General features: G+C 35.6%; 1 protein-coding gene across 6 annotated transcripts in view; it reads left to right on the top strand.

Moving 5' to 3' along the window:
- Positions 1–27,820, top strand: part of METTL25 (methyltransferase like 25) — a 59,967-nt gene that overhangs the window by 5,979 nt on the left and 26,168 nt on the right. For 5 of the 6 annotated variants that reach the window (XM_071765961.1, XM_071765953.1, XM_071765997.1 and 2 more), the window contains exons 2-5: positions 1,910–2,074; positions 5,990–6,090; positions 12,011–12,643; positions 14,997–15,141. In XM_071765961.1, the coding sequence (XP_071622062.1) occupies positions 1,910–2,074; positions 5,990–6,090; positions 12,011–12,643; positions 14,997–15,141 (1,044 nt within the window). Of the gene's footprint in view, positions 1–713; positions 1,788–1,909; positions 2,075–5,989; positions 6,091–12,010; positions 12,644–14,996; positions 15,142–27,820 lie in introns of those variants that run through there. The other variant, XM_071765971.1, reaches the window with a different exon arrangement.

Below are 27,820 nucleotides of genomic sequence, written 5' to 3'. Positions count from 1 at the left end.
ATACTGAATACTGTGCTCGTTCAACAAGGTCATGCATAATTCATTTACATGAAACAAAGTGGAACACCCACTTCTCATCAAGCAAATTAGATTTCATCTTCACCTAGAAAAACTACTAAACTGCTGTCTGGTCAAAATATCCCTCTGCACCTTTTAATTTAATGTCTCAGGTCTATTGCCTTTTCAGTTATTTTTGTCATCTGATTGCTTGTTGAGTCTTTTAAAACTTTTTCTTGGAAGATTAGTGATTTCTTCTCACTGAATCAGACCTAAAGATTTCTATGTATTTTTACTGATTCAGACTACATTAATCTTGTGAATGTCTATCTCTACATTTTCTGGAACACTGTTTATTCCTGGAAAATCTAAAGTTAAAGGAGTGAACCACCCTTATAAATAAACTGAAATTTTTTTCAACAGGATCTCAAGCTGTAACAGATTCTCGTGAGAGTTTCTTGTAAAATGCTTTTTGCGTATAGATTTTCACCTCCTTTTATTGGTGTTGAAATATTTTTCTTGTCTTTCTGCAACAGAGACATTAGAAAGCAAAATTACCCCTTTTCTAAATTAAAGGGGCAATGACCTCTTTTCTTTGCAGTTTTTATTCTGGTATAGAGTTTCACTTTATTTCTGTTCTGTGCTACTATGTTATTCCTTTATCCTTCACTAACTAGAAGTTACTGGATGTTCAGAAGTTCAGAAAAGGAAATAATTTATGGATAAGGAAGACTTTACTTTCTAATTTTCTACTAGTGAGAATTAGAGAAATAAGCGCCGTGCAGATACTGAAATAATGTTAGATGTGATTATAGCTCAGATAATACTTCATCTTTCTTTGGTCCAAATTTTGTTTGCTGGGCTCATGCCTTTGTAGTGTAATACCATGAAAATAAGGATGTTAACACTCTTCGGATTATTTTCAATGAAGTACAATATATGCACGAGTGGTGATTGTGGTCATGCAATAAAACCAAGAGCATTAGCCTTGAGGTCAATAAAAACAGCTCCTTCAGTTGTCGTGCAGGTAGGTAGGCAGGATTGAGGGAAGCTACCATACTGGGTATCTATCTTCACACTCAATATCTACGCCTGAGACAAAAGGCAAAACAGGATACATTTCCCAAATATTTTTAACAGTTTGCCATACTTGATAGCTTTTTCGTATTTTAAAAGAATTAACAGTATTTAAAAATATAAAAGGTGTTAGAAAAGTTATATGGAAATAGTTTTAACTAAAACAGAGAGGATTTAGAAAATACAAAGCAATCTCAGAATTAGTAAACTATTCATAGCAATATGTTTCACTTAAAAAGAAATGTACATTTTAAAAGGAAATTATATTCTGAAGAAATAAGTAATACCAAGCTGAAGCATTTCATCCTGGGTCACAGCGTTCAAATACATTGAAATCTAACTTTGGCTCACACTTGGTTAGTAATAAAAATTAATTAATTTGTCCCAGCAAGCTTACCAGCTACAAAGCAGCTAGGAAAATACATTAGTACAGTGATTGCAAATGAAAATATTTCATGTATTGAATTGCTTCATGCCTTAAAAAAATCTAGTAGTCTATATTGTAGGATAGGGGTACCTAGGAAATGTATAATAATAAAGTTTGTAAACAAAAAAGAAGTTACAATGTTTGCAGAGTTCTCTTGTCATTTATACTAAAGTAGCTCTGATAAACTAACAGATTTTTCCATGTTTCATCTAAGAATGAAATTTGACCTTCCTTCTGAGTGGGGAATACAGCTGAAGGAAAGGAATGAATTTTCCCACTTCCACAAGTAAAATTAATAGTTACTTCTGTCTGAGGCTACATTTTTATTGCTTGTATTTCTCTGTCAGCTTTATTACAGAGATATTAAGTGCTTCATACATAAATTCTTTCTTTTTCTTCTCTGTACAGATGATGACATGTTTTCTGATGTGTTTTGTGAAAACTCTAAGAAGCTAATCAATGTACATTTGTTTGCCCTGGCTGCTAAGTATTATTCTTTGTCCAGCCTCAGTGTATCTACTCCTTTAGAAGATATACTTGAAGCACTGAGAGGGGACAGTCAAGGACCAACAGGTATATTTACATTTTTCTTTACGTTTTTACTTACTCACTTTTAGACCTGCAGAGTTTTGTTGTGGAGGGCAGTTTTGTTAGGTTTTTTTTGTTTTTTTTAGTTTTTGTTAGGTTTTTTTCTATGTGCACTTCGCTTTGATTTTCATTTCTTCATAGACTTTTTCATCATTGCCTTTGCTTAGAAAATGGATTCACTAGCTAAAATTTGAACAGAGAGGTCACAGCACTGAATACTTATAGAAACTTCCTGAGATTTAGTTTTAAAGGGGTTGAGATGGGCAAGAAGACACTTTATTATTTAAAATATTTGTTAATTCTTTCTGCTTTTCTTCTCCTTGAGTGGCGGGAATCATTGTTGTGATTATTGCCTCTTTTTTAGAAGAAAATAGTCTGAATTTTTTGTTACATCTGTTGTTTAACATTAGATATGTACTTTGGCGTTTAGATGAATACGGCCCCATAAGTGTTTCATGCCTCAAAAAAAAATATTTTACTCGTTCTGTATGTTTTGGACCAATACCAAATATGTATCATAAAACTAGGGTAACTTCATTTTCTCAATCAAGAGCTGTCATCAAGTTGGACACTGGAAGTCTTACCCCTGATTATATTTCTGGTATTAGATGATAAACTGGCATTTATACTTAGTTGAACTGCTGTGATTTTTGCTGAAAATGTGTTCTTTATGGAGTCCTCAGTTATTCTAGATTTGTCATTGTATTTCACATTGCTCATGAGTTTTTCAGAGACAAACCAAGCAGGTCTCTGCCTCTGCTTTCTAGTATTTTATCTCTATAATATGTGGGCAGTGGCAACAAAGATGATGTGAGTGATAAGAATATGCAAATGAAGCCACTTGCGTAACAAAGGGATGGTAGAAAACTACTGAAAAACAGCTGGAAAACGACAAGAGTTTGGGGGGAGGACCCTGGGGAAGAGCTAGTGTATAAATAGGACCCTCAGTTTGATAAACTTCTGTCTCAGTTTGGAAGAGTGGCAGAGTCCATGCATTGATACGCCACAACAACGTAACTCTTGTTTCTAGGCCTAAATGATAGCACCATTATAAATGTTGAGCGTTTTTCCCAATTTCTACAACAGCCTCTCTTTCCAATTTTGCCATGTTCCATAGTTGACTCCCAAGTTTTTAATTTCTTCAGAATTACTAAAATGCCATGGCTAAGATAGTCTTAGTATTTGTTGTGCATGGGTCTGGCTTTCTGACTTCTTTTCCTTAGTTCACCTGGAAGCCTTTTCTCGCTTGACAACTGTATGCTGCTTTTCTTCTGCTTGCTTTTTAGCTCTTTTTATTTTTCTTATGTTCGCATTCCCTGTGTTCTGTTTAATTTTCTGTAATTATGTAGTTCTACCTTGTTGTAATCATACTTTTATTTCACACCTGAATTATCTTTCTTAGACAAAACCACAAGGATTCTTTCATCTTCTTTTCATGCAGAATGGAGCCTCAGGATGAGACAGTTCCTGAATAATTTACTGTGTATCTTGCAGAAGTGCTGCTCAGTTGGGTAGCTGAGACCTGGATTTGTGATGCAGTAATTCTAAATTATATTTCAAAGTAAAAAAACCCCATATAAGTGAAGTATTATTTAACATATAAATTAGCATATAAGTAAAAATATACATATGTTCCAAATACATACAATGGTATTATAATTTAAAGCCTTGTCTTAAATTGGCAGTAAGTATCAGTTAAATTAACTTAAGTTCCTGGTAATCACTTGGCAGAAGCAAAATACAAAATCGCGAGTTCATAACGTGCAAGTTGCAAAATGAATGTTATGATTTTTTAAGTTTAAACTATTTCTGGTATTTTTCACTTAATTCTGTGTTTCAGCAAATACGTTTTCCTGACATACTAAAGCTTACAAGTCAAGAGAAATTTAACTCTGAGAAAGTGGACACCTTTACCGTGGCCTTACTCAAATTCGGAAAAGTATCCATCAGAGTACATTATGTTTGTGATGTTTTTAAGACCTTTTTTGTTCTAAGACAAACATGTTTATGAACTTTTTCCCACAGTCCTCTAACTTCTTCACTCAACATGTAATGTAGACATATTGCTATCCTTCTGTGGAATTATTAGTAAGCATTCATTTCTTACTAATTTTAAACATTTTAAGCACATTCAGCCTCTTAGAACAGAGTTCTGAGTCTAAAGGGTTTTCTCCACAGTTTCCTAACAAAGGAAAGCCCTTACTCCACCATGAGGTTGCTTGCACTGAGCAGACGGGATCTAGAAAGGCCTGGTCCAAGGCTGTAAGCAAACTGCATATGTAAGGAACCTATGATTTATTTACCTAGAACATCAGCTTTTGTAAGTTGGATGTTGTTTCTGGATTTATTCTATTTATTAATTTGACTTAAATACTCTCTATTCAGTCTTTTGAGTCCATACTATAGTAAAGTGTAAAAGGTGCAATATGTGGTGATAGTTCAACGTGGCAGTGCTGCTCTGGAGGAGTCAAAAAATTCGTTACTGTTAAGTTAAATGTCTGTTTCTTCCTGTTCTCATTCTGCTGCTTCTTCTGACAACCCTGTCCAGACACAAAAATGTTCAAAAACAAACAACAGATGTTTAATTTTTTTTCTGTCTTTTTTCCTTTTATTTGAAATGTTTACAAATTAAAAGTTTTTTAGGGCACTGTATAGATCTTCACAGTTACAAAGTTCAGGAGAATCTTCAGTGAATTGACAAACCCTTGTTTGTGCAGTTTGTTTTGCTTAAAAGTACTTCAGTCTATTTTATCCTATTAGTTCATAGAGTCTGTATTAGATTTTAAGTATTGTCATAACCATTTATTAAAAAAAACCAGAGATGTTAAAAAAATACAGAGATCTTGTGGGGTTGGGGAAAAATAGAGAAAACACTAGGTTTCTCATGAGCTCAGTTCAATTCCCCACTCCCTTTTAAAGAAGTGACCCTCTTGGCTCTGTTCCCAGCACGATCTGATCAAAGAATAAGCATAGTTTTTTCTTAATGATCAGTTTCTGGAGAGATGAACACATACTGTGCAAAAAGCAGAGAATGGGAAAGTAAATTAAAATGCTCAGTCATGTAGAAAAGTCTTGTTTTGTAGGAGCGCTCTCATCAATAATGACTCAGTTTCTCCTACCCTCAGATCAGACTTACAGAAATTTCCATCAGTTTAACTAGAGCCTGGTGTGCTGTAGAGTTGGTGTCCTAAAAGAGATGTGGAGTTTCTCCCAAATTAGCAACTTCTCAGCTCTTCTTCTGGTTAGGAGGTAGGAAGTTTCAAGTGGGTACTTGGTATTGTCCACAAGCATGAAGCCTACGGTAGAGGTTGACTCCATCTCATTAACGCATTCTCCAGCAACATTGAAATGAGGGATTTTCTGCCAGAAAGGTGTAACAGTTCTACAACCAATTCTTAGGGTAAATAAAGACAAGTGCATCTTCCTTTGAATTTTCCCAGCATTGCTTAATAACTTGTATTTGAGACATCTCCCACTTGATATTGTGAGCAAATCTGCAGAATTAACAGGCTGTACCATGTGATTATTTGCTTTCCCTGCCCTTATATATATAAAGCTAAATTTGATAAATCACACCCAAAAAAATATTTATTAATGAACAGTAAGAAATAGTGTAGTTTTATCATAGTAGATATGGTCTAATATCTGGTCAGGTATTAGATGTGCTACATACATCTTTTAAAAACTACACCAACCGTACTAAGTTATACAGTGTGTTGAATTTTACTAATTAACCTGTAATTCCAAAGCTTAATCTTGTAATAATTCAGTGAAATTTAAATATAAATATCCTTGAAATATAAAAATACTATTGTGTATTTTTAGCTTGGTATTTTTTCAGATTGATTGGAAATGTTTATTATCAATTTTGTTAATGAGTATTTTCTTAATCTGATACAGGTATCAAAACTGAAGAGTTTATGAATAACAAGAAATCACATGAAGTGCAGGTGATGGCAGATCTGGTAGACAAAATAGCAAATTATTGTGGCATAAAGCAGGTAAAAAAGCAGTAGTTTCTGTATTTTACTGTGTGCCTTCTAAGTTTTTTTTTTCTAATTACGTTCAAATACCCCATTTTGATATTCTGTAACTGATCTTATTTGTCTTGTAAATAATTGTAGCTAAAGAATAGCTTTTACAGAATCACAGAATTGCCATGGTTGGAAAAGACCTCTACAGTCACCAAGTCCAACTATCAACCCAGAAAAAATCACCATGCCCACTACAGCATGTCCTGAAGTGCCACATCTACATTGTTTTTTAACACCTCCAGACATGCTGACTCCACAGCCTCCCTGGGTGTTCCACTGTCCCATGGGTGCCTGACTACTCTTTCAGTAAAGAAATTCTTCCTAATACCTAAGCCTCCCCTGGTGCAACTTCAGGCCATTTCCTCTAGTCCTATCATTATTTGCTTGGGAAAAGAGGCCAACACTCACCTCCCTACAAGCTCCTTTAAGCTAGTTGTAGAGAGTTGTAAGGTCTTCCCTTCACCTCCTCTTCTCCAAACTAAACATTCCCAGTGTCCTTAGACACTTCTCATAAGAGAATTGTTCTCTATTTTCTCTGTTCTCTGTTTTCACCAGCTTGGTTGCTTTTCTCTGGACACAATTGAGCAGCTGTATGTCTTTCTTGTAGTGAGGGGTCCAGAACTGAACACAATATCTGAGGTGCAGCCTCACCAGTGAGAAACAGGGGTATGTTCATTGCATTACTTCGGCTCGCCACATATTGCTGATGCAAGCCAGGATGCTGTTGGCCTTCTTGCCACACTTGGGCACACTGCTGGCCAGTGTTCAGCCGGGTGTCAACCAACATTTCAGGTCCTTTTCTGCCAGGCAGCTTACCAGCCACTCTTCACCAAGCCTGTAGTGTTGACTGGGGTTGTTGTGACTGAAATGCAGGATCTGGCACTTGGCCTCATTGAACCTCATACATCCCATACGGCCCATCAATAAAGCCTGCTCAGGTCCCTCTGCAGAGCCTTTCTGCCCTTGAGCAGATCAACACTCCCATCCAAGTTAGTGTCATCTGCAGACTTGCCGAGGAAACACCCTATCCCCTCATCTAGATCACTGATAAAAATTTTGAACAAGACTGGCCCCAAAACTGAGCCCTGGGGGACACCACTGGTGAGCGGCCACTGACTGCATTTAACTGTGTTCACCACAGCTCTCTGGGCTATACTTACATGTAATTGCACAGTGCACACAATCACTCTTATAGAATCATAGAATCATAGAATCGTCTGGGTTAGAAGGGACCTCAGAGATCATCAAGTCCAACCCTTGATCCACTCCCGCTGCAGTTACCAGACCATGGCACATCCAGGCTCTTTTTAAATATCTCCAGGGACGGAGAATCCACTACTTCCTGGGGCAGCCCAAACCTCTTAGGTGTTTACTTACCAGTCTTTTGACTAAACAATACTTTTTTCAGTACCACATTTCACATCTTACTCTTCATTTTCATGTATGTAATTTTCCATAAGTTTTTTCAATGTTAAACTGTTAGATTTCATGGCTTAGATCTCTTGTTGTGATAAGACTAAATTTTTAAGTATCCAAGTAAGCTTGATTTAATAATTAAAGTAAAGTAAAGTTGATTTAATAACTGTAACATCTGGAACACCAGTAAAAGGCTAATGTAGCTTCATCTTGACTTTAAACTGTAGGTGACATGTCTCTGGACATTTAGTTCCCACATCTGAGCTGCAGTTGTTTTCGGTGCAAGGGGCTATATGTATAAATATTTTCTTGTAATATTTATTCTCACAAAGATTTGTGGACATCAGACTGTTATATGCTTAAAACCAAAGACTGATAATGTGTCTGCCCAGATTTTATACACGCTCCACACCTTTTCTTTCCCCTAAGTATGTCTGAGTATAGTTTAAAATTATATCAGACATGGGTAAGGAAGGAAAGAGCTGCAGTTGGGCAGGTCAAGTCCGTATTACTGTGGTCTCTGATATGTTTTGTCCTCCAAATTGTGCTAGTGGGAGAGTGCTAGTTGGCCTGTTTCATTCCTGCACCACAGGGGTTGCTAAAAATTAATATTGTGGGCAGTTATTCACTGGGGGTAGAGTCCATTGCTGTGCTCAGTTCAGTTTAGTGATAGAGATGTAACTGCAGTGTCCTGAGTTGCTGCTGCTGCCACAGACTGAAGGGGTGGCCTGAGTTTCAACTCTGAGTTTCTGAAGCTGAACTGTTAATTGAAAGTTACTTGGCTCAGATGGAGTTTAATTTAGATAACATAAAAGTTGCAGTACTCTCGATAGGCTCAGGCCCGTGGCATCCTTGGAAACAGAGATGAAAAACGCTGAATTCTGACCATCTGTTTTGTGAGGAACAACTGATAAAGGCAAAATTTTAGGCAGTCTTCTCCTTACAACTGGGATTAGAAAGTAAATAGAGAGGTGCAGTGAAGGCCAAATATGACTGGATGAGACACAATCAATTTGTGAACATCTGCAATTGCTTACAGTAATGGAAGGCGATGTCTCCAGCAGCTCTTTCAAGAGCCAGCCGTGGTGACAAGTGCACGTGCCCTCAACAGCCATAAAATCAATGCACTCATAAAAACAGAAAACAGAAGAGAAGCAAATTTGTGAAAGTAATTTCTTCCATCATTAGCATGTTTTTTGCCTTGTTTACCTTTTGCTTCAGGCAGATATTAGTTTTTCAAGTGCTGAAGACTTTCACATACAGTAAAACTATAGGGAAGTGTAGGTTGCTTATAATGCAAGACTACATGTCCTCTGAGTTTGCTGGAAGGTGGTGTTTCATATAACATTTTCATTTAGATTTTAAATAGTCCCAGTGAGAATCGGGAATGAAAGGAAAGGAAAAAACATATTCACAGAATAAAAAACAGTAGAGCCACCTTAATGACCTGACCTCAGTCCCGATGTAGCTGGTTACTAATAAAGTTTCAAACCAATCATTATTAGATAGATATCTGCCAATATGTTGCAATTTCATCCAGTGATTATACACTTTTATCAGGTGACTTGGAGTGTCTTTAGACAAAGGATTATTTTCTGCTTTGTGATTTTTTAAAAAATAACATTGAATTAAACAATATTATTACTATATATCAATGAATATAAAATGCTGACTGCTCTTTACTGACTTTTTTCCATATTAGTCATATATTGTAACAGAATTTATTTGTGCAAGGCTAAAAATCCCTAATATATGAAAAGCACTTTCCAGTTATTTTTTTTTTAAAGCCACCTTCTCAGTTATTAAAAAGCAACTCCTTTTGTTTTGGTTACCTTTCAACTTAAAAAAATAAAGGAATTATAAAATTTTAGGAGAGTTTTGTCCATATTGATTTTTTCTATCCTTCTCACAAAACAAAAAATATGCAGCATTTAATTAAAAAATCTAGAGCTATGAAAACACAGCACATGTTTTACAAAAGCTCCTATCCTCAGGGTGTTTCTTTCAGATATTATAGATCACTGACTGCTTGAAAATGCCCTCTGTTTAACCTTCATACCGATGCTGTATAATGGGTGGTAGAGAGTATTAGTCTCTTGTGGTATTTTATAATGTGGTATAATAAATAGCACAATGAGAATAAAAGCAAAAATTTTTAATACTACTGTAATGACTTTGAGGTTTGTGGTTTGAACTACAACATTAAAGCAAACTAATTAAAAGAAGGGGTTTCTTTCATTTGTTTACTACCTCTTTAAAACATTGTTCCTATTGTACAAGTGGAACTTGATTTTACAAAGAAGTTCTTGATTAAAATCTGAAAACAAGCCAGTGATGGTTCTTCTATGCTTAAATGCACATTTATTTTCTTTAATGTATTTGTGAAAGTTTTCCTTGGAAATTGCAGCAAATGCACCAAGAGTTGCAATGTGTAATGTAAGTATGATACGATTCTGCATTCCGCATCCATTAACTTTGTGATCTGGTGCTGGGAAATGCTGGAATGCTTCTGGAAATGAAGTTCTTGATTGTGCTGTGCCAGAAACTGTTTAAACATAGTACCCAACTCACTGTGGACAAGAGCTTTGGAGTTCATTATATCATGGAAAATTCATTTTAAAAGCTCAAGCTTGGCAGGTATACTATGGATTGCTGATTACCTTTCCTTATGTAATCAAGGGAAGGTAAAGCGGGGATTAATTTAATGTAGTCTGTTTGCTTAGCAAGACATCATTGCCTGCTTATTTTTAGTAAAATTTTCCTTTCATTTCAAAACTACTCTCCCAGTGCTAATTTAACAATATCAAACTATTTTATTTTGGAAACAACTGAAAAAATCCTACCCAAACAGCAGTCTGTCTTTACAGACAGTAGAGGACACACACAGGAGTAAGGAATAATTCCCTAGTTTATCCTGTAACCAGATGCTGCCTTTCACAGAAATAATGAAAACCCTTGTAGGAGTGGAGATGTGCACATTCTGCACAATAATAATATCTATTACATAAAATAATGAGTAAAATTATTTCTTTACCATTTTTATTCACTTTTAAATAAGCAAGGAGAATATTGGTGAGAAATGTGTCAAGTGAAATTTTCAAGAAGTATGCATAGATTGTATAAATTCTGTTTCACTAAATCCACTCCTTATTTCTTTCAAGAAATTTGAGGGTTATAGCATACCAAGATGGCAAGTACTCAGGAATATCACATGAAGAGTACAGATCAAATGACAATGTACAGCCTGTTGTGAACAATTTTTACCATTTTTACATAGTCTGTAGTGACATTGATTCAAATTTTTTGTATTAATTTTATGGTTGTAAAAATCTTTAACTTTCGTGGAATAAGAAATTTTTTCTTTTTCGTTTCAGGTAGAGCATTGCTGTACTGAGTATTCTTAGCTGTTAAAAAACTATTCAGTTGAGTTCAGATGAATCCATGTAGCATATGCTGCTAACTGGATTTAAAATATCAGTGTAATCTTACTGAAGATTATGAATCTTCAGTATTATTATGAATGTGAGACAGACCAAAAACATGTCATAGATATTCTTGAATCAAACAGGATTCAATCAGGAACATTATAGCTAGTCAATGTGATTTTTGGTAGATACCTGAGCAGAAGCAAACATAATTTTTTTCCCTAGAGAAATTACACTTTAAGAATTCTTGCAAAATATTGTTTTATATTTGTGTTTATTAATAGTTAAAGTTCACATAATATAAAGATATGATTATGTACCTAAAGTTCTCAGGTTTATCTATTGTTTCTGCTACTACTCTGTTTAGTGTTTTCTTTCCTGTGCTATATCAGTCGCTGAAATAGAACTTGGTATCAGACAAAATTGTCTCTTCTGTTCCCTCCTTCTTCCTGAAGAGGCAGCAAAATTACATGAGACATGTGAACCCCTTTCTTTATTAAAAAGGTACTATATGTTAGTCAAACCTGTATGGGTATGGATCATTGGCACATAATGGGGAAGTGGTGTATATAAACATTCTAACATAAAAGGGGTTTTAGTATCACCAGTCCTTAGGTAGATCTGAAGTGGCTGAGATCTGTCTGCCAAGGGGTGCACAGGCTCCTCAATACGGGAGATAGGTGCCTAAAGCTAAATACAATGAATGCTTCCTCTGCTGATGTTGTATCCTGACCCAGTTTAGCAAGGGAAGGTAGAGTGTTGGTGGTTTATGCTTATTTTCTGCAGCAGAAAGGAAGTTCTATGTCAAAAAATGTGCTGAGAATCTTTCCCAGGACATGTGCATTGCATAAACACCGTGGTGTCTGTTTTCTGCAGTAAAATCAGTTAAAACAATTCTGTGTTTTAAAGACAGAATGTGGATGGTGTATTAGGAAGGATAAGTGGTAAAGTACTAAATCTATGCTTACATTTTTAGGGAATTATTTTGCATTTAATGGAAATGTTGCTCATTAATATAGCAGTTTTGTTTTTCCCCTGTTATCTAGGTGATTGATATAGGTTCCGGAAAAGGCTACCTGAGTTCATTTTTGTCCATGCAATATAACTTAAAAGTTTATGGAATTGATTCCTCAATCACCAACACTAATGGTGCTCTTGAAAGGAGTAGAAAATTGAAAAAACACTGGAGAGCGTATCAGACTCGAGGAAGAACAAACCTCAAAAACCAGAGGTTGGAAAAGGCAAATGAGAGGCCACTGGAAAGTGAAATTAAATGTAAAGCAGTCGATGAAAAGCCCTTAAATAATGACAGCAGTCTTCAAAGTCTGGACCAAGCGCCTATCCAAGATTCAGTTCCTTCCTGTGGTTTGACAGAAATAGTTGTGTCGGAAACCAGCAAACTAACTGAAGTTGCTTTGGTAGCTCAGACACAATCTGAGGACAGCAAACTCTCTGAAGAGGTTCTTGCCACTCTAGATGTTCTGCCTGTGGATGCTGTGGAAGTTTTTTCTTCATCTCAGCGTAACTGTGGGGAGCTCTGTGAAGAGGAGAAGGCACAGAGAAGAATGGCATCTCTCAAGGCTAAAGCGAAGAAGTCGAGTGAATCAAACCTGTATTTTCCATTGACCTCTTGCATCACTGCAGAAACAGAACTCAGTGACATCATAACAGATCTAGAGGTTATTTGAATAATATTTGAAGTAGATTGTCTGTTGTCTTTATATGGCCATTTTCATATGAATATAATGCTTCCTCTCTTTGTGCTGTGTCTATATAGAGTGGTACTGGTGGTGTAAATTAGTATTCTGACTTAATGTCTTTCAGCCAGTTAGCAGAATTATATCTAGCAGATACATACTGTTTTTCTATTGTAATATATGTTTGATATTCAGAATTTATGGCATAGATAATAATAAGCTGTCAAAATTAAAAGCATACATAATAGCACATTAAGGTATTTCACAATTGCAGTAATAGATAATATATGATTATTATGAAAGTGGTTATCCTTACCAGGTAAATAGATATATTAAGCAATGGAATTTCAATTTTCCTGAAATTTCTTATTTTTTACATTTTATATTTTTTTAATTTAGAATTACTTTGAAGATGTAGGAGAACTTGTTCTGTAGAGTACCCAACATAAAGAGTTTGTAAAGAGCCCTATTTCCAAATAATGTTTTTATATTTTGACTTTTCAGAGTTACTTTAAGGTCCAAGTTCAGATGCCCAAAGACAGTGACACAAGTCTGGAAGCTGCATGGCTGTTAAGTTTTTATGCCTATTTGATTGTGTAGATACACTCAGTCTTTTATAAAAGCTGAAAACTTGCCTGTATTCTAGTTAGTAGTAACTGAACTAATACAGTGAGGTGTGTAATTCATTTCTGATACAAGATAATTGGGTTTTGTTATTGGTCCTATAACTTGGGATAACAAATCCTATAAGGGCTGAACCAAGCTCATGTTTGTTTGCAAAAGGCACCCTGTGCAGCAGAGTTTGCTAATGAAGCACACGCCTTCACATTTGCACAGCTGGATTTTGTATCCTCTTAGCATTAACTCTGCATATCCTTAAAAAAAAAAAAAAAAAAAGGAAAAAAAAGAAAAAGGAAATTACTGTCACAAGGGGTGAAAGCTTTGTGTTAAAAATAGTGATAACCATGCTGCATGTTATAGGTGATTAGTATATAGTAATAGTTTTAGAACTATTTACAATATATTATTGGAATCATATATTTAATTTTTTTTTTTTTTCCGATTTTCCTAATCTGGGGACAAATGGACAGTGGATAAAATTAGTATTTTCCTGATTTATACCGTAAATTCTGAAATTAATCTCCTAATGGAAAATGGATGTAGGAATGCATTTTGCACATAGCCCAGTACTAATAGTGGGATACCAATTTTTGCTACACTTCAGGCAACAATTCAGAAAGCTCTTTCCTGTTATACTCAGGAAACATCACTGAAGTTAATGATGATCCAAAAGTGTACTTAACACACAGGCAGACTGCCCTCCTGCTGTTCAGAAGTTCAGAGGATCATAATGTGTTTCCCTTATCTTATATATGGTAGCAATCTCCCACTAGCTTTTCCCTAAGAGTCTCTCAAACCTTTTCGGTCCTGGGATTTAAATCCCAACCCTTCAAGTGTACATCTACCCTTAGCTTCCAAACTTTGGATGTGTCCCATATTCTTTGTAATTGTGCATGGCAAAAAAAGCTTTGTGGAACGGTGAGCTGAAGTTGACTGGTAGGGAAAAAAAAAATCCTTAAAAACAAAACCAGATTGAAAGTGAACTTTTTGTTGCCTGAAAGTTTTTGATCCTGAGGCAAGCAGAGGGCAAGCACAGAGAAATATAGTGTAAGATAAAAAGGAGGGTGGGAAGAATGAAAAACAGAAAGAAAGGAGAGGTTTTACTCTTTCACACATAGATTTCCTGTTGAATAGTAGCAAGCATACCACAAAACTGTAGAGTAACTGCAGGTTTTGAAATAGCAAAGTGGAGAACGGCCTGCTCTTCAAATTACACATGCATTTAGGAAATTGATTTTATTGTAACAGTTCAAATCAGTGGAAACGAGACGCACAGGTTCAGCCAGACTTAGGGCTTTAAGAAGAGGAAGTGACAGTGATAGTAATCATAGCAAGAAAGGTTGGAAGGACAAGAGAAAATGGCCCATGTCCAGTCACCAGGTAGATGTTCCCTTCCATGCAGGTAAACTAGATGCTATTCATAGTCTTGAACTTCTGCTTCCCTATGGCCTGTGAAGGTAGAGTGCCCAGATGTACTGTTCTGTACCTGAACAAAGCCTGTTCTGTGGATGCTGACTCTCCACAGAGACAGTACACCATGTTTTTGTAGCACTGAAAAGCTTTTATTATGCATTGAAAAATTCTAGAACAGAACAGCGGGAGTTTTCATGGAACTGTGTATTTAAACCTTGCAGCTCAATAACCATTTGCAGCATGCTTGGATTTGAAGAGGGAGATGCTTTATTGTTGCCTTTTTTTTTTTTTTCCTTCTTAGGACTGTGTGATGGTGGGCCTACACACATGTGGCAATCTTGCTGCAAACACATTACGAATTTTTACTGCCAAGCCTGAAATCAAAGCAGTTTGCAGTGTAGGCTGCTGCTACCATCTGTTGTCCGAAGAGTTTGAAAACCAAGAAGGTAATTCTTCTAAACTTAACTTGTGGCTGTCAGTTTGCATGCTGAGAATATTATACCTTTTAATTAATAACCTCCTTGTGTTTGTTCCATTCCAGTGGCTTATTTAGTACTGGGTTTAATTACATTATGTGGGTCATTCACTCCCGGATGGCCTCTAGCCTTTCTGTTATGCCAATATTCCTAATATTCTTGCTGAAATTAGGGACATTAATGCAAAATGTTTTCATGTGGTTATGAATACAGCTGTTTTTATTCCATTGCTTCACTTGTAAAATGTGGAGGCTTTTTCAGTCCAATATGTTTTCATCCTTTTGAAATATTATGTACCAGATTTTGCCCTTGGCAGTCTGCATGCAACATCCGTTTAGGTTCTACATGTACAACTATGAAGATAATTAAGTCCTTGTAATGTAAGTTATTACTGAAAAAAACACTCATATGAGTGATGTGGTCTGGGGCATCACTAGTTCAGAAGATTAAGGAGTAGTACATATATGACAGCATTTCCTGGGGTGGCAACCTGAGATTTATGTGGGGATTCACACTTCAGACAAATTTTCCTTCAAATGTGGGGTTTCTTTAATTTGTGAGAGCAAGTTGGTACTTTTACTTGAAAGGTAAATTCTCTATAATGAAAAACATTTAGTAGCTGTCCTTTCTGAGACAAAGCAGTATGTAGCAGAGCTGCCTAAATGATGGTCAGCCAAAGTCCTAGAACATCGTAATCATATCAACCAAATTAAAATGAGGAGTGGATTAGCAAGGTTTATTTCAGCTCTTTCAGGGAACTCCAGGGAAAAGAAAGGCAGACAGAAATGCAGGTGGGACCCAGCTGCTGCTCTTTAACATTTGGCTGCTCAGGCAGCTAAGGCACAGCTCCAGACTGACCATGACACATGCTAGCTTTTGCTTGGTTTAATGATCTTTTCATGTTGTTTTTATCTTTCTCTGAAACAATTTTAAGAGGTTTTGAAGTGTGTTAGTTTCAGTTATTTCACAATACTTCAGATAACCTCAAAACCAAAGAAAAAGAAGGTCCAATCAAAATTTCCAAGTTGTAGAAATGCAATTAGTAAAAACTGTACAGTTTCTCATACAGCAGAGTTTTAAAAAATTACAAACTTTTCAGGTACTTTTCATTAATCTTGTGTGTCTGAAACATGTTGTTTCTTTTTACTGCAAAGAAAACATGGCTTCCTGGTTTTGCTGTCATATTACTTTTTCCCAACCAGTGCATAACGCTATAGTGTTGTTATTCATTATCACAGGATCAGATATGATAACCTATTCTAGGTTCAAACAAACAGATGTACATGCACAGTGGTGCAGTTTCATAGTAGTGTAGTAATGAAGTCAAATTGCCTGTTGGAATTTCTAGCTACTAAACTTTTCTCAGTTAGAAGGATAAAAATTATTTTCAAAGAACCCTTAGGCAGAATAAAAGGAAATTACTGTTTTCTTTTTCTGGGAAAGAGCAGATAAGTAGTTGCAGTGATGCTCAAAAAATGTGTTTGGTTTTGTTTTGTTTTTTACTATTGCTATGAGGGTACATATTCTAAAATCTGTAATGCTGTTGTATCCTGGAAAAGTCATCTACTATATGACTGATTCAAAAAAGTGCACACCGGAGGCGTAAAAGCACAAGGACCAAGAATATCAAAGAGCTAAAATTTCTTCAAAGAGAAAATGGGGAAAAATTAGGACTCTAGCCTAAGCTAGTGTCTGCACTTCTACGGTATTCAAACAGTTTGAAAGTCTATGGATTTCAGACTGACAAAGCATTCTAGAGGATGCTGGAGGTCTCTGTCACTAACAAGATTGTATGGATCCAACAAATGACTTGCACAAGAAGTAAGGGTATTCCTCTTGCAGCAGTGTGAGGCAAGTGAATTTTGGTATTGCTTCCAAAATGGACCAAAATGTGATAAAATCATTTAACTTGGAAGTTGCTTCTGGAAGCCATGTAATCCAAATCATAGTGCAAGGCAGGGCCATTTTAGATCAGGTTATTGAAGGCCTTGTCCAGTCATGTTTTGAATATCTCCAAGGGCAGTGATGCAGCAGCCCACGCCAGTGTTTTCCCTCCCCAAAAGTGTTTTTACTTCTACATATTCACAGCTCTATTCCTTGTATCTATTTGCTGTTCTCATGCATTCTCTCTTGTCTTTTCATTGGACACCTTCAAGAAGAGTCTGGCTTAATCTTTTTTTTTTCCCTTGCTTTTAGGTAGTTGAAGACATCAATTAGATCTTTCCTTCACCTTCTTTGCAGCCCTGTAGTCCTTTTGCCACCACCAAATTTATTCCATTAAGGCAGTGTAGTGGGATGGACAGCCCACAGGTGCACTCTAGATACTTTAATTATCCCAAGTGCTAAAAAAAGGCAAATAATCATATCCTGCAGACTTCACTATTAAGATTCAAAGTCCTATCAATTTTCTCTCCACCTTAGATTCCATCTGTTGAGTCATATCTTTCCATTTTGTCTATAAAGATACTAAGGAAACTTAGCTGAAAGCCTCACCAAAGTCAAGGTATATTACATGACTATGCTCTGTCCTAGTTCATGGAGCTTGTCACTGCATCCCAGAAAGCAATAAAATTTGGCAGTCCCTGGTATATTCCTGCCAGCTATTCTCAGTCTCCTTGTTTTCCATGGGCCTGGGTATGGTTTCCAGCAAAATTTTCTCCATATGCTTATTGAGAACTAAAGTTAGACTGAAGATAGGTGTGATATTTGCCCTTTTCCTGTCATCAGCAGCTTCCCTGGATGAATGTGATCTTTCAAAGAGGACAGAGTGTGCTCTTTGTGTGAGACCAGCCAGTTGCTTCAGCTTCCTGAACTGCATCCCATCTGGAGATGTGCACTTGTGTCTTTCCAGTTTGCTTGTGTAGTACCTGAGCCAGTATAGTCTGTATTGATTGCAGTCCTTCACTTGCCCAGGGTCTAATGCTAAGATCAGGGAAGTTACTGGCTACTCTAGGCATCAGCCTAGGACTACAGAGGCCTCTATATCCATATACATGGATATACTACTATATAGTATATAGTAATATAAGGATGCAGACTTAGAGATAGATCTCTGCAGCAATGGATGGAAAATCTTCCTAAGAAGCAGAGAGAATTGGGTAGAATTTGCTGCAACACAGGAAATCACTGATTTGTTTGAAATCAGTCCAGTAAGCAAGGGCTTGCCTGTGATGGCACAGTGGGAAGTTCAGTTATAAAGCATTTTATTCTTATTTTGTCTTGACTTAGTAGCTTCAAGGCTTCAATATTTTTAAAAATGTGCTTTAAAAATGTCAGTGTTCGATTTTATATTACCTTTTTTTTTGCCTAGTTTAAAAGCTTTTTTATTTTCTTGAGGACCCTTAAGGACAAGGTTGAGGGAAATCCACCTCAAAGCTCTTGCATCCAAAGTAGCACATTTTTAGTATTTGCTGTTTCTTTAATGTAAGTGCAGATGGTTGTTCTCATAAGCCTAGTTAAAGCAGATGTGCCAGCTCACAAAAGAGCTGCTGTGGGCTTACGATTTCCATAACTTTAGATCAATGGGCTGTATGTTGTTTGGTGTTTAAATTTTGTTTAATGCCAGGATCAGTCTTGTTTGAGGCCAGTGAAAAATTTCTTTTTGCATCTTAACTTTTCTTGTTTCATCATAACTAGAATTAGCTGACGTTCTTGGGAAGAAATTTTACCTGTTTTGTTGGCTAACTTGCTGTTTATAAATTTGAGGTGTGGAGAGGTGACAAAATAGCAATGAAATGTTACTATACAATTCTTGACTGGCTATTGAGTCACCTTGGTTATTGCAAGGTTGATATTTTTTGCCTCTGAGTAGCTGACTGCAGAGAATAATGCCTTACATTCCTCATATGTTCTAAAAGTAGTAGAGGTGTTGCAATATTGCCTGATTCAGTTTGCCATTCGGCTTGCTGTGAATACTTTAGAAACATTTCTGATTAAAGTGCCACTAGTTTTAGTTTTGAATACTGCAGCCAGTACACAGTATCCTTCTGTGTGTCTTTAAATAAGGTAAATTTATCTGGAAATTTTCATAATGGGAAGACATTTCCAATCATGCCAGGAATAATTCTGTACTCTTAACATCATGAAAGTCTTTGTTTTTGATTTATTAGTAACTACAACAACCAAGAGGTGCTGTGTAATGTCACATCTCAATTAAGTTTAAAAAAGTTGAAGCCCATGACTTTTAACACCTGTCTTTAGATTTCACTGCTGTTATAAGCAATACAAAATTTCAGTTAATAAGGAATATTATGACAGCTCTTGGAAAATTCTAAGTAGTTTTACATTGGCTTTCTCTGAGGAGAACTAGCTGTTCATACAGAGATACTTCTGTGGATCAAATGCACTTAGCCATTAGTATAATTGATTATTTTAGGGTTTTTCTTAAGTGTTACTGCACTGGATAGTCAATTACATCATAGTAGTAAGGATTTTACTATTTACATAGAAATAAACCTATAACATATTTGTATGTTATAAAACCTATTTACATAGTGAGCCATTATGCCCATTTGCTAATCCATTTGCTAATAATTTTTGGGGTAAAAGAACCTCTATGCCTCTTTTCCAGAGAAATTCTTAGCATTTTTGGGAACTGTTTTCTCTTACTAATATATTTCTGGGGATGGAACAGACAATAACTGCAAATAGAAGGTATTTTCAAAAAGTCCTGGTTTTTCAAAAAAAGGAATAGATGTACTTCTGTATTCTAATCCTACTCCTTCCATCCTCCATACCACCAAATACATTGGTACCGTACACCAAACAGATTGGTATCAGCATGGAAAACAGTGCAGTTCTTCAGAAGGATATCCTGTTTTGAGGGAAAAAAAACGTATGAACCTTACTAGTGATAAGGATCTCCTTAGCTATAAATATTTCATAATTTGAAGTGTATTTGTACAGGTAGTTTCAATGACAGGTGTTCTGGTAGAAACCCTTTTTGAAGTTAGCTTAAGTACTGCAAATGGTGAACTCCAGCTTTTGTGAGGATTTCCAGTGTCAGGACACTGCTTTAGGGAGAAAGCACTCTGGAAGAAGAGAACTCTAGAGTTCTAGAGTTGTCTAGAGTGAGTTGTCATCAAAATAATTTTCAAACCCCAAACGTAGGTTGGTTGTCTAAAGTTGTCTAGAGTTTTTCTGGCAGCTGTGTAGAGTAACTTTTCAGCAAGGCATCCTGAAAGAAGTCAGCAAAACTTTTGCAGAAGGGTAAGAGCCTTGGACTCTCATATTATGTAAATACAAATTTTGACTACATTTGTTAAGCTCTTAACTTTTAAAAGCCAGCAAACATAATTGTGGGAACCAGAAGGGATGTAAAGGGTGGTCAGAATTCACGTACAGAATTTTATCGGATTTTTGAAAACTGAAAATCTATTTGAAAATAGATTGATTCAGTGGACAAAACTGAATTTTCTAAAGAATTTCTTACACAGACATAATAGCTTCACTCTGCTCCACTGAAACATGGGCATTAATAATTATTTTATAAATATTAGAGTACAGATGATTTATGTGTTGCCTAGGAATATATTCAGAAGATAGTACACAGCCAGTGTCTTAAAACAGCTATCACTGATACCATGGCAACACATGAAAACACTTCCAAGCAAAAGATCAAAAAACTTCATTTCCTTTTCAAGGCATCTTTAGATATTGCTGCACAGGGCACATTTCCATGAATTTATCACGAAGCTAACTAGTGGCTGATACCCAGATGTTTTCTATCAAAAATGATCCTGGAAAATAAATGAAAATTGAAAAAATAATAGCTAGGTAAAATTTAGATGTTAAATGACATCATTATTAAGCATTAAAGTATTTTTCATGAATGAATCTGGCAAAATTGTATTAAAACTTGACGCCATCGTATATTTATCACTTTGTATGTTAGTACATAATAAGATTAGCATTTGAAAGCCAAGGTTTCTGTAATGCACAGTAAGTAATGTGTACCCTACGTTTGGGTTTTGAAAATTATTTTGATGACAACTGATTCTATTTCCTGAAATGGAATAACACTTCTTTTTACCCCTGACACCTGCTCCACCCAGCAAAATCCCATTTATTGAAGAATTTTTAGGAAAAACACAATCTCAAGGAACTGTGAAGCCTTTGGCCGAGGAAGATTTAGTCTTTCCTGTGAAGAAAAAAAGCAGTTTAAGTAGTTCCTCTTCTTAGTTTTTGGAATTCTAGAAGAGGACTTAGATACTATGATGTCTTACATGACAGATGCTATGGAAGACCTGAAACATTACATTATTTGTGTTTCAGTACTGCTTTTGCTACATTTGGCAGTGCATACAAAAAGACAAAGTAGGCTCTCTGTTTGAAGGATTTTGATTAGTTTAATAAAGATTTCTTTCCCCTAAAAAATCTCAGGGGAAGGAAGAACGGCATTTAGTTGCAATCTCAAAAGATGCTATCAAGAATTTTCTGTCACTATTTGGAATTACTTATTCATCTTAAATAATCTTTACTCAATAATTATCCTGTCTTTGTCATAGTACTGGAAAATGCATGCAGTAATATGTAGCATGAATACTCTAGGACTGCAGAACTGCTAAGGATAAATAATTGTCCCTTGGTTATGATCCAAGCTTAACACTTTTGAATATAGATTTGTTGTCATTTCAGTACTATTAATGGGGGAATGAAAGAGTTGAGTGACATGATTTCCATGTTATTTTTATGACTGAAACACATTATGAAACAGGTAACCAACTAGTTTAAATTGGCATAAATCTGCTGAGATAGTCTCAACTTTAAAATAAGTACCGAATTTTAGTCATATTAATGATATTATATTAGAACAACATCTGTAGTTGAGTTTTTCAAGGTCATTTAATATTTGAAATAGCTGAGAATTTTACAAACTTCTTTCTGTCTCCACTACAAGTAATGAACATCTGTAATTCTTTGCTTTGCTACTGAAGTGAAATTTCATGTTAATGAATTAGCTTGCTTTTGCACTGTCTGCTGCATTGTTAGACCTGAAAATATAGTTTTAATGCCTGTATTAATCATATCTCATTTTCAGGCCTTTTTTTGCTTTTTTTGGTTGGTTTTTTGTTTTTTGTTTTTTTTTTTTTGCTAGCTGTGGCATATTTGAAAGAAGGCTAATTCATTTCTATATAAAATAATATCTTGTTAATGAAGTACAGTGAAGATACAAAATAAAGCTACAGCTGGCTTTCAGTATCTCTAAGAGACACATGGAAATCATGCAGTCCGTTAGCATTAAAAGTTTCTTGATTTTGAGTATCTTCTTTATTTTCTCGCTCTTCATTTTTTGCAGAATTTTCATTCCCCTTTTATCTGTTTTACAGCTTGAATTTTTTTGTATTATTTACTTCTGTAATTAAAATGTTCTTTACTTCATGGCAGTCCTGTTTCTCTTATTTACAAAAGTTTACTACTTGTTATCCAAGGTTAGAAAAATAAATCCAAACACAGAATTCAATATGCAGGTGCAGCATGGATTTGTATTGTAGCATGATAGTGCTTTCTGGTTGTTTGGGGTTTTTATTCCTTAATAATTATTACTGTTGAGTTTTTTGTCATTTCCTAACAGTGGGATGATATTTTCATCCAACTGTCAGCTCTCAGTTCAAAGCCATTCATTGTATATTTAAAGTTCATATTTTTCCCAGTTTGAATTCCCTTCATCTACATTGAATTTTATGTGGCATTTCATCTCTAATTTTTATTAGAAATGGTTCTAATTTTTATTACCCACAGGATCATCAGCAAACTTTGTCCAACTTGTCATTAACTTTTTCAGACCATTTGTGAATTTGACCACCATTTGACCAACAACCTGTTTTCACACAACTCTCCTTAGTTCTCTGCTGTTGATCTCTGTCCTCTGTGAAAAATGGTATTTTATTCCCATCCTTTGTGTCTGTCAATTACTTACCCATAAAAATACTTTTTATCTTGTTCTGTGCTTTGATAGTTTCTCTAATGGTATTTTTGAATGCCATTTAGAAATGCACTCTGTCTTCCTTGTCTAAGTGTAATTTGAAACCTTAAAAAATGTTCCTGTCTGAGAGATGACTTCTCTTCAAAAAAGTCACGTTGACTCTTCCCAAATATGTTATATTTGCTCATGTATCCAAGGATTCTTTAAAATATTTTCTCTCCATATAAATGCGAGGCTTCCTGCTTGGAAGCTCCATAGGCCTTCCCTTGAGCCCTTCATAAGCATGAATATTACATATCTGCTTTTCACATCTCTAGAACTGAAGAGTTTTAATCAAGAAGTTTCACATTGCAGTTTGGCAATTTCAACCTGTTTTCAGTTTTTGGATGAGTGCCTTATAGCCGTGGCAATTTTTTGCTGTTTACAACTTCTGTTTTTCTAAAGATTCCTCTAGGGGTCCTTCAATTTAGATATTTCATTAAATGAGTTCCTTATATGAAGGAGAACTGTGGCTTTTGCATTTAGCTTTTCTACCATGCTGTGCTTTCTTGAGCAATCCTGTAGAGTTTTATCACAGAGAAAGTAGAGAATTGAAACTAAATGTAAAGAAAAATCAAGATCTTCACAAATTATTAAAGAATATACAGAATTATTTCTTACTTTTGTGACCATTGAAAGAAAAGTGTTTTGTTTGCTTGTCAAAATTACATTACTGTTGAGAACTCTTTTTCTTTGGTCACCACGCAGAACACGGTTAAATAGCTTGTGCTCTCTCAAGGACATTCAGAGTAATACCCTAACGATTTCTGAAATTAGGTCAGAATATTTAGGACATAATAAAAATTACATCATTGAGAAATAAGAAAAGATTTTTTTTTACTTTTTTTTTTATAATGGCTCTTACTGAGATCATGTGCAAAAAGACTAGTTATACTAAGATCAGAAGAATTACAAAAGCTATAAATCCTTGATAAGCAAGATTACTCTGATATTTGGATGGTTGTATTTATAACATCATTGAGGCACAGTGTCAACATATATTTTCTGCTGGTGTGAACAGGGTAATTCCTTCCCTGACTTCTGTAAGAATAGAGTCTGTGCATAGTGACAGCCTTTGTTTATCAAGAGCAAAGAGCTTATGGTATGTGAACTAATGCCTCTTTCTCCAGCAGTCATTAAGGACTCAATGTGAATTCTCTGGAAACAAAATACCATGAAAATGATGAAGTACACATGTTCAATATCCCACTTACTTCAGCAACATCTGCAGGAATGTAATAATAGTCTTTTGAAGAAATATAGTATCAAATAGTTGTCTGTTTACCTCTTTTGAAACAGAAAGAAGTATTGTTTCACAATAAAGTGCATTTTATACCAAAGAAGAGAGTGTAGTATTTGACAATTTAAAAAAAATACAAAAAATTTTTCAAACTGGCATAAGAAAATGACAAAGATTTCTTTTGAAAGCTAGGGCAATTTCCAAATACAGAGCTTCAGACAACTTCTTCCCATCTTGAAAGACAGTTTCTGAAAATCCATTTAATATATCTTCCACATAAATATATGTTTGTACTCATTCTAGTCCTTCAGTCTACAGCTTATAAGTAGGCTACAGTATTTGTAGTATTTGAAGGACTTCAGCAAGGTTCCTTTTAAGCATAATATTCTCCACTGAGTATTGCAATTTCAAAGCCTTGGTGAGAAAAATCTTAACACACAGTGTGACTTTTGAGTATTAATATCAAATTGGATGCCACAGGGTTTGTCATGCAGAAGACTTCTGATGGTATATCCAATCTTACTGTTCTCACATAGGCATATTTCATATTTGTTACAGAAGACCCCTTTCCACTAACATAAAACATAAGTTTACCAGCTAATAATGAGTGGGATAAGGAGAATTAGAAGTAGGTATAAGATACAGTTCTGTTAATGTTACTGGTTAAATTGAAAGATATATACGGATAGCTATTAGCTACACATTGTGTCTATGCATATATTATAACTCTGTCTCCTACTTTGCAAATGGGATTTGTCTGATTTAGGTTATACATTTTTTTACTTTTTAAAATTTATGTCACGCCTTGCTAACTGATCTTTCTGAGAGATGTCAGGTAATATGAAAAGGTGGTAATTGGCTTCAGTGGGAGTTTTCTCTAACTGAAAGAGATAGACCAGTCTAGTGTATAAAATAGTCTACAGTGAAATTCATCTCCCTTTTGATTGGAGTTTATTAAAAGCAACTGCAGGACATTCCTTTGTCCAGTCTAAGAAAAAATATTTTTATACATAAGAAAACTGAGAAAAATATGTGATTACAGTTTGAAAAGTTTATATAAAGATACTCTTCTGTTAGCTTATACATTTTTAAGTTTAAAAAATTGTGGGCAGTTTGTGGATTTTGTATCCTATAATTACATTTTATTTTTGCATTAAAGAGACTTTATACAGTTACCATATTTACCAGTAAATATGAGATTTTTCCCAAGTAATTTAACTTTAAAATTAGGGGTGATTTTTATTTCCAGTTAATATATCTATAATTACCACGCTGCAAAAGTGCAAATTTTTTTGTTATGTTTACACTTGAGTACCAGAATATAGTGGTTTTTGTAATAGTAAATATTTTGGTTTGTGCATTTGGAAAATGACTACTGTCTTTTGAGTCACCAAAGTGGAATGGAATAGTATTTAATACAGTGTGTATATATATATATATATAAAAAACAATTATTTCTTATTCACTGTGTGTTTTGATTTGGATTTGCATGTTTCTGTTGTTGATTTTTAATATGACTAGTGCTGACTTCCTAGAATTAGGTAACAGGTCTAAAAAGCAAGATTTTAATGTATTAAAATACATTAGCAAAGTCAGTGCGGTCCTGAAACGGAGTCTCCCAGGGACACGCGATAATGCGGTCCTGAAACGGAGCCTCCCAGGGACACGCGACGCAGTCCTGAAATGGAGCCCCCAGGGACACGCGATAGTGCGGTCCTGAAAACGGGGCCCTAGGGACACGCGATAAGACTGGTGCGCTGAATGCTCGGAGAAGTCTCTGCATGGCCAGGCATCCCGAGGTGGCGAGTACCAGCGAAAGCTGAGCTGGTGCTCACGAGACCTCATCTCCTGCTGATAACAAAGGCTAAAGCAGCGCAAAAAGCCGGTAAGAGCCCAAATTTTCCCTCCTCAAAAAAATAGGTGAAAAAATGTTGAAAAATAATGAAATGTTTAATGTTAAATTATTGAAAATGAAATGTTAAAATGAAATGTTAAATATAATGAAATGTTAAATTATTGAAAATTAAAAGTTGTAAACTATTGAAAAAAAAAAAAAGTTTATTTTTTCAACAAACAACAAAAAGGGGGGAAATGTAGAGAGAACCAGAAGCCCTCAGGTGTCGCCGATAATGAACTGGGAGCTTAGGCCCAGCTGCGCCCAATAATTAGGGCCTGCCCCAGCCGGAAATGGGCGGGGCTGAAGGGCAAGATAAAAGGCATGCTCCCAGAAGCAGAGGGGTTTAGAAGAATAGAAGAGATGAAGACGCCTGAGGAGAGGGACGGCTAGAGAGTTCCAGAAGAGCCGTAGCCCCCAGAGAGAAGGCTCGCCGCAACATTAGGTCATAGGCTGGACTTGATCTCAGAGGTCCTTTCCAACCTGGTTGATTCTGTGATTCTGTAATATCTTTTTCTCTACTAATATTTTCAAAAGAATATTTTTAAAGAAACTGATTAACTAAGAAAAAGAAGAAAAAGAGAAAAAAAAAGATAAAGAGAAGAAAGGAGATGGATTTATATTTACTATGCCATGTACAGTTCTCAAATCTGCACAGCTTGTTTTAGTTTTACACTTCCAGGAATGAATGCTGGCTATATTCTTTGGAGGAAGGAAGGTTCTAGTTAGATAGGGGAAGATTGTCCCAGGGTTCTTCAGATAACAGGTGAAGGTGCAATCACACGATTTAGCATACACTTTTAAGGATGCATTGATTTTGTATCAACTTCAAATACGGAAATAGGAATGATGGGGCAGAGAATAATTAGTAATGCGGGGAAAGGAAATTACTTAGTCCTTTTTATTATAGCCTTTTGTAAATTTTTTTTTTTTTTTTTTTAAATTAGTTTGGTCATCAGTATGTGAGGAACTGCCCAAGCAAGGACATGATTTCTGCGGTGGTTACATCTCAGTTATTGCTGTTTGAATTAATTAGGTGAAGAGCAGGTTTTAGTGCCAGCCTTGCAAATTCAGCCATCTAAAAGTTTTAGGTGCAATGTCATGTTGCCCTTATCTCCATGTTTTTGACAAGAATCCCAAAACATTTTTGGCCGACAAGTATACGATTACTACAGAGATTTTTCAGTGTGCTTGGAAGTTCTTGCACAGTTACCTCACACTGACAGCTGTGTCTGATCTTCAGTCAGTTGGGGTTTTTTTCTGTAAAATTGGCACTCTTTTTATTTTTGCCTAGAGAATTCTCCAGCTGCCCAGAAGTGGTTCAAAATAGAGACTTCATAAAGCCTTGCATTTCTTGTTTTTCATCTTTGTTTTTCTTTTTCTTTCGTTATCACAGAAGGAGATCACAGACACTCAAGTGCACTGGATTTAAAGCACAAAAATGCAACTGAAGTTAATTAATAAGTGCCTGACCCCCAGGTTTCTCATGCTTTGAAACCAAGAAAATGAAAAAAAAAAAACAAAAAACCTTCAGAAAACATCTCCATGAATC

Source organism: Heliangelus exortis, chromosome 1, assembly GCF_036169615.1.
Source record: "Heliangelus exortis chromosome 1, bHelExo1.hap1, whole genome shotgun sequence".
In the NCBI taxonomy this organism is placed as follows: domain Eukaryota; kingdom Metazoa; phylum Chordata; class Aves; order Apodiformes; family Trochilidae; genus Heliangelus; species Heliangelus exortis.
This window is presented reverse-complemented; position numbering and strand designations above follow the sequence as displayed.